Here is a 12,064-nt window from a genome sequence, read left to right on the forward strand (position 1 = left end):
CGATTAATTTATATTAAGTATTAAATTAGATAAAAAAACACCACTTAATTTTTTATAATGTTATATTAGATAAGTGCTAATTGATACGAAGTGTTTTGGACGAAACTGAGCGCGATTGAGTTTTAAATAATTCTTGTTTCATTTAATAATTACTCTTGTTTCTTTATTTTATTAAATAATTAATAAAAAAACTACTTAATTTCATATTGTTCCGTGTTTAAAGTATTTGTACTATGTAACTGTTTTGGACCTAAATTGTAAATAACAAATTTATTAATGACATCATCCACATATGTACTCAATATTAACCATATTTGAGGGGTTACAGTTAGCCTAAAAATCAACAAATCAATGAATTAAATTGACCACATATGCAATCACAATTAATTGGGCACATTTTGAAGAAAACATACATTTCCTTGTTAAATTAAATTATGTCACATAAGCAAAATGCATATTTAAAGAGAATGAACTTAACATACAAATAATCAATGATAGTGGCACTCTATCATTGTAAGTATTGCACTGGGTATTGCCTAATCTTGAATTTGGTATCACTTGTGTCAAATTCAAGCATTTTCGTTACAATAAAAAAATTGACTTATAAAAAAATCATATTTATTAATTTATTATAAATTTCAATTATATAAAAATAAATATCTATATTGTACCATACAAACTAAAATAATGGTGGTGATGAAAATAAAACTAGCTGTTAGATAATATTAGATCTGTTAACTAAGGATAATTTAATCCGTTCAACTATACACTAATTGATTGAAGAAAATTATCCTTCTCGTCACTCATATTTGACAAACCAAAATGATAATATAGTGCAACAAAAAAAGAATAAGACAATAAAACTTATTACTAGAACCATCGTGCCAGAATAAAAATAGAGTCATGACAGAACAAAGAGAGTTGTAATGATTAGATGATGCGTGGATGGCAAGCCTGATGGAACTGGGTTTGTGAAATCATAGAGGTAGGCATGATGGAATTGGATCACGATCTGGGTCGAACAAATCAAAATTAAATCCTACAAAAGTTGTGCACAACGCTACAATAATTCTTCATCACGAACCAAAATCTTTGATATCATGTTAACATAAAGAAAATAAAAAACCTAGTGAAGAAGAAGAAAAGAAGAATAGGGTTCCATAATATTAGTAATTATGAAGTATATATGATACAAGACACAAAATAATAATATACATAAATGACAGAATGACTAAATTGTCGTTAATTAATATATATAATATTATCTAACACTAGCAGCATAGGTAAGTTGAGTTTCAAAAAATAAATATGACCCAACTTGCCCAGATTTTAACAGTAAACATTAACTAGTTATTGTTGAAAAAGAAAAGTTTTTGTTTTTTGTTGCTATTTTATTTATAGGTAAATGTCGTTTAAAACAGTAGTTTTAATTAATGTGTTAGTATTTAACAATTCTTGTTAATTCCTTAATAACATAGTTATAATTCTAGTATAAAAAAATATCGTATATATAATTGTCCTTTCCCTTTCCTTCCGACAATTGTTTTCTTGTATGTTCGGTTTCTACTATGTCATTTGCTGGTGGTGATAACTGTTGCTACCGGACCCCGCGTTGAGTAAGACTCCATTCATAGGCACATTAGCCCACCAATGCTTCAAAAGGGGGACGCCGTATAAACATACAATTAGTAGACATAGTCATTGTTTTTTAACAGTTTGTGGGGTCATAAATCCACTAATTATATGAAAAATTAATAAATGGATTAGTGAATGGGGTTCCATGCAGGAGGTGGAGTATCCAAACGACTATGCTAGTGCCTTCACATACTGAAAGCACAAAAGGAGGAAACAACTTTAGCCACCAACTATACATATATATAGTGGACACACTTTCAGACCAAATCTTTTGTTCATAGTGTATAAAACAACACTAATAACAAATAATGATTCACATAAATAAATAATAATGATTTATATTTATTAAGCAAATGGTTCAATATCTAAGTTCTAATTGGACTCTTGAATATAAAATAAATCATATAAAAAATGAAATATTTATCTTAAGTATATTCATAATTTCTGACAAAAATCTATCATTACTTTTGATAAAAATATTTTTTTTATCAATATATCTTGATTAAAAAATATCACAAGACACAGGATATGATTAAAACACTTACGTAAATCATCTCTCATATGTCAACTTAGACTGTGGACTAATTGGACTGGCCTTCAATAACTCTTTCTTGGAAATTTAAACCATGAACAAGAGCTTCATCTAAAAACATCTTTGGCATATTGTTTTTCCTCACCTCATGGGAGGACAGAAAATTACAAATAGTTACATTATGCTATAACAAAATCATACAACTTTTTTTATAACAATTAACATTAAGTTTCTCTATATCTCTCTTATGATATTAATTATCTCATGCATTTTTGTCTTCTTTTGCCATCTCTCTTTTTAGTGTATAAATTTTTGTACAATATTCATATACGAATACAATTTCTCAATGAATAGAAGAATAACACGTGATTCCAAATAATATTTTCTTTAATGTGCTAAGTTTTTGTTGAGCTATCATTTTTTTATCAGAGAAATAAGACGCAAATATGTCCTTTTTATACAAATATTTTACATGCAGAATGCAAAAGCCAATAACAAAAAGAAATTGGAAAGCAGAACCATGAACGATCGATAAAAGCTACTCTAGAATCAGTAAATTTGTGAAGTCAATCAGTAAACATTTAACTATTTAAAAGACACTAATAATAGAAAGAAGACACATTTTAAAGAATTCTCCGGATGCTTGGGGTGGGTTACACAGTTGATCTATCATTCAAAACAAAAAAAAATTGATTTATACGTTTTAACTCCGTTTATTTGCGTGAAATAACGGAGTTCCTATGTAATATGTATGCCTAGTGGACGCAACTGATTTAAAAAAGCAACAAGAGATTTTCATACCCTCTTATGGGCATTTTATAGTGACGTGTTATTTATCAATTGGAAGGGCAAAAAGGGGCAAATGATTTTCAATATATCCATATAAATACACGATGCTTCTACGTTGTATCATTTCATTCTTGTGGCTCAACAAATTGAATATTAGTGGTTAAGGTTGTTGGAGGAGCTCTAACAAGAGATATGGAGACACAAAATTGGTTCGAGAGATTGAAGCCTTTCGCAGCTGTGGTATCAATACAGTTTGGATATGCAGCTATGGATGTTCTATCCAAGGCTGCAATGAACAAAGGGATGAGCAATTATGTGTTTGTTGTTTATCGCCATGCTGTTGCATTCTTTGTTATGGCCCCTTTGGCATGGTTTTTTGACAAGTAGTTAACCTTTCTCCCTCTATGTGTGTTTGTTAATTTTGTGTGTGAATATAAAATTTAAGTAACGTTGTTGCATTAATCCTTTATCAGGAAAGTAAGGCCAAAGATGACATTCTCAATTTTCATGAAGATAGCGGTGCTCAGCTGGATAGAGTAATTAAGTTCCTGCATTCATTTGCTAGACACATTAACTCTTTTTTTTAATGGACAAATAAATAATCACTTAACTTTGATGTTGATTAATATTTCTTTGTGGCAGGCCAGTTATTGACCAGAATTTGTATTTTTTGGGGATGAAGTACACAACAGCAACCTTTGCCGTTACCATAACCAATATGCTTCCTGCCATTACCTTTATCTTCGCATGCATTCTTAGGTAACTCTAACATTAATTGTTTTCAATCCACCAATTGGAAAAAAAAAAGTTTTCAAATATGGTCTAAAACTAATCAGTTAAAGGTGTTGCCGTGTTAGTCTTGCTTGCTTGCCAACTTGTTCAAAGATAGAGATTCTTATACAGATGGCTAAGCTAACAAAAAATTACCTTTTTGTTGGGTTTAACAGAATATAAGAGTACATTTTTTTATTTGATCAACCAATCAAAAATCATCTTTAATATATGATTATTAAAATAGTTATCATAAAAATTAGAACCAATTATAATAATACCCCTAAAATTTCATATAATTACACATAATTTCACTCTTTTTTATTTTCCTACATCAATCACCTTTTAAGTTTGAAAACTTTACATTAACTTTTTTATTTTTTACAGTAACTTTTTTTAAACTTTACATTAGCACTTCATTTATTAAGGAGATGCTATAATTTTTGCTCTTAAAACTAACAAACTTGTTTACCTTATATAGCAGTAGTTAATTTGTTCATTGTTTTTTATAAGGTTAGGCGATTTGTTTGTTTCTGATCAGGCTTGAGAAGATTAAAATAAGAAGTATACGGAGCCAAGCAAAGGTGGTGGGAACCCTAACAACTGTTTCGGGAGCCATGGTCATGACACTCCTGAAAGGGCCAGTACTTTTCGGGTCACACGGAAGCAATGATCACAGCCAGCATAATGGGACAAGTATGCGACATACAATAACAGGATTCATATTGATCACAATTGGATGCTTTTGTTGGGCTTGTTTCGTGATCCTACAAGTGAGTGTTGATTATTCAATAATAATATATAGAACAATGACCAAAAAACTATAATAATAAGGACACTTGATCTCCCTTCTTTCTTTTCCTTCGTATATGTAGGTAAAAATATTAAAAAAATAGATAAAATTGTAAATTTGATCTCTCTAATTGTTTCCAATTTTAATTTTAGTCTTTCTTTAACTTTATTCACAAATTTAGTCTCATTTATGTCTAATCCCATAAATTTGGTTCCCAAGTTCAAATTTGGACCCAAGTCCAAATTTGGACGTTGATTGTTACAAATAAATGTTGATTGTCACGTGTCACGTTTTGATTGGACCATAAACAGTCTCTCTAGCAACCAATTCTCAGACACACACCCTCACTCTCTCTCCCTCATTTTCTATAATGTAGCTCCTTTGGGAACTGCTCATGGCAGCATTGCTCGTCCTCGCCACCCTCTCCGACACACACAACATCACCAACATCCTCGCAAAGCACCCTGAGTTCTCCACCTTTAAGCACTACCTCACCCTCTCCCACCTCGTCCCCGAAATCAACGGCAAAACCACCATCACCGTCTGTGCCGTCAACAAAGCCGCCATGTCGGACCTTCTCTCGAAGCACCCCTCCATCTACACCGTCAAGAACGTCCTCTCCCTCCATGTCCTCCTTGACTACTTTGGTGCCAAGAAGCACCACTAGAACACCAATGGCACCACCCTCGCCGCCACAATGTACCAAGCCACCGGCACCGCCCCCGGATCCGCTGGCTTCGTCAACATCACCGATCTCCACGACGGAAAAGTCGCATTCACCTCTGAAAACAACGACGACACACTCTCCTCAACGTTCATCAAATCAGTCAAAGAAATCCTTTATAACATCTCCTTAATCCAGACCAGTAAGGTTCTCCCCTCTAATTGGACCACACCCGATTAAAATGACGCACTTATTTATGGTCCAATCAAAATGTAACACATGACAATCAACGTTCGTTTGTAATAGTCAATGTCCAAATATGGGCTTGAGAACCAAATTTATGAGATTGAACATAAATGGGAGACTAAATTCATGCATAAATTTAAGGGGGGATTAAAATCGAAATTAAAGATAACTAGGGGACCAAATTTATAATTTTGCCAAAAAAATATAATTAATATTTTAATTTTATACAAATTATTAACTAATTTCTTATCTATATTTTGTATTTAATTATTTTTCTCTAATAGAAAACCACATATAATTTAGAACAAAGAAGGATGAACATCTAATGTTATTTTTCACTTTGAGAGAGAGAAGAGGGTGGAAAAAAAGAAACACACACACGTATACACGTATATATGAATTTAAATGATTAGATGATAAGATGTGATAAAAAATAAATGAATAAGTGTTTGTGATATATGAGTTATATTTAAAAGGTCGGGAAAAGAAAAATGAATGGAATAATATAGAAAATTTCCAGTCAATTTTGTTGTTATATATATATATATATATATAATTTAATTGATGGAGTCCTAACACAGTTTCATCTGTTTGTGTAGGCTACTACCCTTAAAACCTACCCTGCTGAACTCTCTCTTTCTGCTTGGATATGCTTAATGGGCACACTTGAAGGTGCCGCAGTGGCTATGATTATGGAAAGGGGCAACCCTTCAGTTTGGTCTCTAAAATTGGACATGAAACTGCTATGTGCTGTCTACTCTGTAAGCCCTTCTAACCTAACTACTCAAAATATAAGAAAACCACACGTTATGCAACATGTTGCATGGAAAATAATACAAATATGAAATGACATCACCAAGGGTCAACTTTTTATTGGGTTATGGTGTTGCCTTGTTGTGTTGGCTAAATCCACTCGTTCTGTTTTTTTATTTAGTTATTTATTATCCACTCGTTCTCTAAAATTGTGATAAATAACTCAATGAAAAAAATTGTGTGGTTCATTTCGTTTATATCGAACCTTTCGTTGGCACTTGGCATCCAAAGCCTATATTCTCGAGCTACTATTGATATTAAGAAAGGACAAACAACAAATACAGTTCTTTAGATATTTTGACTGTTATTTTATTTATAGCTTAAATTAGAGTTTCTTCAATATTAAAAAAAAAGTTAGCATTTAAAGTCAGGTTTTCAAGATGAAAAATCAACTGTAATTAGAAAACAATACTAAATTAGGAGCTTTCTCTCCTTTGGAAGAAAAAGAGGAAAATTTATTGAAAGGACAAAGTCTATTCCATCTAGTCACCTACCCACCATTATATTAACAAGATAAAAAAAAAAACTTATTCAATATAACAACATTTTCTTCTTCTCACCTTTTCCCTCTAATCAATCAAGAGAAAAGAGAAAATTGACTTTTTTCTTTACATATTCATACAAATAATAAAGAGAAATTTCTTATTTATTTTTCTTCCAAGAGTTATCATGTATGCCAGTTATTTATAATGCTCATTCTAATAAACTAATTAAGAAAATATTCACAACAGGGTATAGTGTGCTCAGGAATGAGCTATTACTTGCAAGGAGTAGTGATGAAAACTAGAGGCCCAGTCTTCGTAACAGCATTTAGTCCCCTCTGCATGGTAATCGTGGCTGTCATGAGCTACTTCATTCTGGCCGAACAAGTGTTCCTTGGAAGGTAATAATCAAAATCTTAGTACCTATGATGTTTTTTCGGTTTAAATATTTTTTTAATCTTTATCATTTAATATTTTTTTTAATTCTTGTAAATTATATTTATTTTATTTTTTATTTTTAAAGTATTTTAAATAACATTTTAAACAGTAAAAAAAATATTATTTAAAATGTTATAAAGAACAAAAAGTAAAACAAATATGATATATAAAGACTAAATTTTGTTTTTATAAAGATCAAAAGCAAAAAAATATGATTAAATTGCAAGACTAAAAATGTATTTAAAAACTAAAAATATATTTAAGTCTGTTTCCGTACCTATGAAATTAACCAAAACCTTAATGAAATCTTATAATTGTTGCAGGGTGATCGGTGCCGTTATCATTTGTTTGGGCCTATATGCTGTGGTGTGGGGCAAAAGCAAAGATTGTAGCCCACGAAGCCCAAATACTCAAGAGCCCATATTACTGGCAAAGCAAATAGTAAATGAGGACAATGCTAAGAAGGAAAATTGCAATTGCACTCACGAAGTCATCAACGCCAACAATTTTGAAAATGGAATCACTAGAAACGAAGAACAAGTGTGAGGAAAGCTTACCATTTTATTATCTAAATTTCAACTATTATAGGACATTCCAGCTATGCTTGTGTTCGTTTCTAGTTGTTTAACTTTCAATTACGATTTACCAGAGCATAGATTTTTAACGTGTTGTAAGTTATCTCAACAAGGCATGTAGATTAACTAACAAATAGTAGTGAAACTTTGAAATAGATTATGATGTTGCATATAGCTAAATGTCAAGGTGTAACAGCAGCAATAAAATACAAATGTACCTATTATCAAACTTCCTTGTCAACCTACATATGACACCAGGAATTTGCAAGTGTATCTAATTATACAATATTTCGATTTGAGATATGATACACATAGAACAACAAAAGAAAACGATGATAATAAGGGTATTAATAAGATTAAGACCTTGACAACAAAATCAATTTCCCTTCATGAAATTTATCGACTGTATGCTACCACGATAGATCCAATTGCAGCAATACATATTTCCATTTTGTTTGGAGAGTTCCCTACTATTTTCATCAAAAGACGAGTTTATCCTCAAATGGGTAGAGGATTCAAAACTTATGCATTGACAATCCGTCAGAAAATGGTGTAATCAAAACATTACTCTTATGAAACCAACAAATATTGTGCTATCTTGTAACTCAAAATTGCTCCATTATAACCATTGCTTTACTTCTTGTTTTGCACATATGCGTTGGAGTTCCCTGCTGTAGCCAAAAAAGATTCTGTAAAGGAGGAAGAGAGACCAAATGTGAGAAGGAGCATCTTGTATCAACATAAAGAAAAATATTAGACAAAACCAGGAAACACAGCACTAACAGAACAAGACAAATTACCTTTCCAAATGCAGAAGGATTTCTGATCGATAGGTGAACCAGTTATAGTCTGAATAACTTCAAACAACATGCTCTGCGGAGTGCTCCTGAGCTCTTGTACAACCCCATATATAGTTTTCCCATTATCAAAGTAAATGTGATTATTGGGGTGTTTTGTCTTGCAACCAGCATGTCGCTCAAATTCAAATGCATTAATAACCTGAAGAAATGTAACATTAGTCAGAGATAGCAATTTGGCTCGAAAAGGATTCTCCTCTATGATAAATGGCTTGGAGAAACTTTACCTTGGAAAAATTACATGAGTGACAACTGCACAAATAGCCAGCACCTTTTATAACACCTCGGAGTTCCTTCTAACAAGCATAGGAAGAATGCAGACATGTGATGAAAGATAAGCTACTGTGAAAGATGAACTCATTAATACTAAATTTTACCTCCCGTGACCATGCCTTATACTTTACTGAGAGACCATCCAGCATACCAGTGGATAGCAAACTTCTGACATTTGAAGGGAAGTTGTTTGAAGTTGCTTTTCTAGACATTTTTATCTCCCCTTTTGACTTGGGAACATTTTCAGTTTCAGGTGCAGATGTCTGAGCTGTACTTGGAAGTAAATTTGAACTAGATCTAGCCAACTCTTTCACATTCACAGCTTCTGACTTATGTGAAAGTGCTTCACACATCAACAGATCATAGTCAGAAATGAATAAGTCAGAGGGAGTTGTATCATCGTCACAGCCACCAAAGGATATGATAGTGCTCTCTCCATTATTATAGGAATGTGAAACAAATGGCACATCATTTCCCTGCTTGAATAAGGGGTTAGTTAACACGGAATTGCCATAGACCTTGTTGTAACCTTGAGCAATAGATGTTACATTACTATCTACCTTACTGAAACCAAGATCCATTGATATCGTATTACAAATCTCATTGAACGTTGGATGTATAGATAAGCTGTCATTTCCCTTGTTAAAGGATTGACTCATTGGCATGAAATTGTTATCTGTCCTGTCATATGTGCCATCCATTGTTATTATATTGGCAACCTCTTCATTGTAGGCATGACTCGTTGATATGGAATTATCCTCCTCCTTGTATAGACAAGGATTTGAGACACTGTCACTAACACCCCTATCATAGGGATTATTTGTAGTAACAGGCATGACATTCTCAGATTCCTTCACCTCGTTAAATTTGACTTTTCTAATTCCATCATAATTAAAAACTAAATGAGGATCTTCTAATGCAGTTGAGATGGATAAACCAAAAGAGGACTCACTCCCAAAGCGATCCACGTTATCCTTTCTTTCCACACTCAACTTATCATCTATGCTAACAGAGGGGGTGTTTGTGTCTTCAAAACTCATAGTTGCTGCATCTGGGGCAAATAACTGTTCAGTAAAATGACCATTTAAAGAGTGAAATCCTGAGGAATTTCCCCACAAAGAAATATTGGAGTTGAGCATTCCAGATAACAAATTGTTCGGAGCCTCTACGGCTTGTTTCTTATTGGGAAACATATCCACTTCAGGGTCATCCATGAACCACTGATGAGCACGCTTGGACTCAATTCTAGAAGAATCCTTTGTCATGTCACCATCATTCAAACCCTCAGGACTCTTCCCCATCCAAAATGCTCGATTGTGGAAAGACTGTCAATAATAACTATTTAGAAAGATGCCCCTACCAAAGAATTTCAATGAAAAAAAAAAGCTTGCCAATAAATCTGAACTATAGATAGAACAAACTTTAGCATGCACCTTATCACCAATAGGGAAAAACATTCACAAATACCAGTGCCATTAAGAATAAGAACCATGCTGATAAAAAAAAAAGAATAAGAACCATGAAAAAACAAAACTTTTCCTTCTCTTAAATCTATACAATCTACATAACATATTCGAAGAAACCCCTGAATTATGACTACAGACAATAGATCTGAACCCAAAACGTCTTTGCATGAACTTATCACATGAAAACACTCTCATGTAGCCTAAGACTAACACACAATGAATATGCAATTATTTCAATCAAATTTCCTAATCAAGTAGCCATAAATTTTGTCACAAATTCCACATATAGCTAATTGCCACTAACAAATGAAATCACAAAAAAAAAAACATTAATTTTGAGTAAGTTTTAGGTTAGCTGAAAACTGTTTCGCATCAACCTCTTTCATCCTGGCACGGGGCCAGCTATGTAAAAATTTGCAATAGAGCACAGCATTGGCTGAAGATAAAAAAATGCATGTAATTAAAAAAAAAAAAAGAGGAAGAATCATCATAGTTAAAAAAAAATTCTATGAAAAACACATAAAGAGATCATAACAAATAGTTTAGTGAATCATGCAACAAAAACAAATAGTTAACTCCTTTAGCATAGTGTTTGTAACTAGAGCATAATGGTAAACTTCCTAACCATTACACACATTTTCCTTACTGGACCTTGGACACTCTTTATTCAGGTTAATAATGGAAATAAAAACAAAAAATTAATGATAAATCTTTGTACCTACTAGTACCACACAAAGTTTCGGAAAAATGGACCACAAAAGCATATGCAGCAGCAAACAAAAATACCATGCAATGAAGTGCGAGCGAAACGTACCATTTCCCTATTCACTGAAAACTCCTCGTCACTAAAACAATCAAAGCAATGCTGGTCTTTCCGATGAAACTTCCAAATAATCAGTGCTCACTCGAGAAATTTACCTGTCGATGAGCACACCCAAAACCAACTTAGACTAAAAACCGTTACTTTATTCGAAAATGGAACATGCAATGGTAAAAACCGCATCTGGGGGGGCTCCAAAAGTTGATAAAATTCGGGTCAACAAAAAAAATAGAACTTACATGCTACTGAAACGAGGAAGCGGAAAAAAGGAACACCATTAACATCGGTTTTGATTCGTAACCTAGTGAGTGAGTAACTAAGTGGGAATGCGTTACCGTGAACCTACGTTTGATGGAGCAGGTTTTGTGAATCATGCGGAGGAACACGGTAAGATCGGTAGAAAGGAAGATTTTTGAGGATTTTTGTGCTTGTCGGAAAAGTTAAACGATGGTGCTCCGCACGATCGCATCGTCAAGTCACATCTTTTCCGTACACGTGGCACATCGATGTCTGTGCGTCAGAGGTTCATCATACGCCGGCTGCCTCACCTCACCTCAGTGATTCTCTCTGACTGTGTCTATGACTATTCTATTGTTTCAGTTTTATTTTGAAAAACAAAAATTATTATATTTGAAAAAATTAAGAATACCTGTGTTTCTTTAATTGAATTAATTCAAAAAGAATAAATAATACAGACTCTCATCTAATTATGTTCGGTTCTGTATCTTATTCATAAAAAAATTAATTTAGTCTTCAATATTTTTGAAGTGGGTAAAAATTGTCATTTGGATATAAGGAGCGCGGTTGATTTTAGAATATAATTTTAAATCTTTTTATTAATTCGAGATGTATGTCCCATCATAATATATATATATATATATATATATATATATATATATATATATATATA

General features: G+C 32.7%; 2 protein-coding genes across 3 annotated transcripts; one reads left to right on the forward strand and one right to left on the reverse strand.

Moving 5' to 3' along the window:
- Positions 1-3,077: 3,077 nt before the first annotated feature.
- Positions 3,078-7,967, forward strand: LOC100813408 (WAT1-related protein At2g37460). The gene is made up of 7 exons (XM_003537145.4): positions 3,078-3,339; positions 3,430-3,492; positions 3,599-3,715; positions 4,269-4,500; positions 6,030-6,191; positions 6,975-7,126; positions 7,487-7,967. The coding sequence occupies exons 1-7, from the start codon at positions 3,149-3,151 to the stop codon at positions 7,707-7,709; spliced, it is 1,140 nt and encodes a 379-aa protein (XP_003537193.1). The 5' UTR covers positions 3,078-3,148; the 3' UTR covers positions 7,710-7,967.
- A 280-nt stretch (positions 7,968-8,247) lies between these two features.
- LOC100794765 (uncharacterized) lies at positions 8,248-11,752 on the reverse strand. 2 transcript variants are annotated; one of them, XM_014762963.3, is made up of 6 exons: positions 11,394-11,752; positions 11,149-11,252; positions 8,973-10,193; positions 8,823-8,891; positions 8,539-8,737; positions 8,248-8,427 (listed from the first exon to the last, which is right to left on the reverse strand). In XM_014762963.3, the coding sequence occupies exons 2-6, from the start codon at positions 11,149-11,151 to the stop codon at positions 8,372-8,374; spliced, it is 1,548 nt and encodes a 515-aa protein (XP_014618449.1). In that variant the 5' UTR covers positions 11,152-11,252; positions 11,394-11,752; the 3' UTR covers positions 8,248-8,371. The 2 variants fall into 2 exon arrangements, with proteins under 2 accessions (XP_014618449.1, XP_025979814.1); XM_026124029.2 differs by having other exon boundaries at positions 8,823-8,888; positions 11,394-11,726.
- Between the last annotated feature and the right edge of the window lie 312 nt (positions 11,753-12,064).

This window comes from Glycine max, chromosome 10 (assembly GCF_000004515.6).
Source record: "Glycine max cultivar Williams 82 chromosome 10, Glycine_max_v4.0, whole genome shotgun sequence".
Classification (NCBI taxonomy): domain Eukaryota; kingdom Viridiplantae; phylum Streptophyta; class Magnoliopsida; order Fabales; family Fabaceae; genus Glycine; species Glycine max.

Excerpts from the sequence above, each read along its gene's own strand:
- LOC100813408 (XM_003537145.4), top strand. The coding sequence starts at position 3,149 with ATGGAGACACAAAATTGGTTCGAGAGATTGAAGCCTTTCGCAGCTGTG. Across the intron at positions 4,501-6,029 it reads CTTGTTTCGTGATCCTACAA|GCTACTACCCTTAAAACCTA; the intron begins GTGAGTGTTGAT and ends CTGTTTGTGTAG. Across the intron at positions 6,192-6,974 it reads TGCTATGTGCTGTCTACTCT|GGTATAGTGTGCTCAGGAAT; the intron begins GTAAGCCCTTCT and ends TATTCACAACAG.
- LOC100794765 (XM_014762963.3), bottom strand. Across the intron at positions 8,738-8,822 it reads ACTCATGTAATTTTTCCAAG|GTTATTAATGCATTTGAATT; the intron begins GTAAAGTTTCTC and ends ACATTTCTTCAG. Across the intron at positions 8,428-8,538 it reads ATCCTTCTGCATTTGGAAAG|AATCTTTTTTGGCTACAGCA; the intron begins GTAATTTGTCTT and ends CCTCCTTTACAG.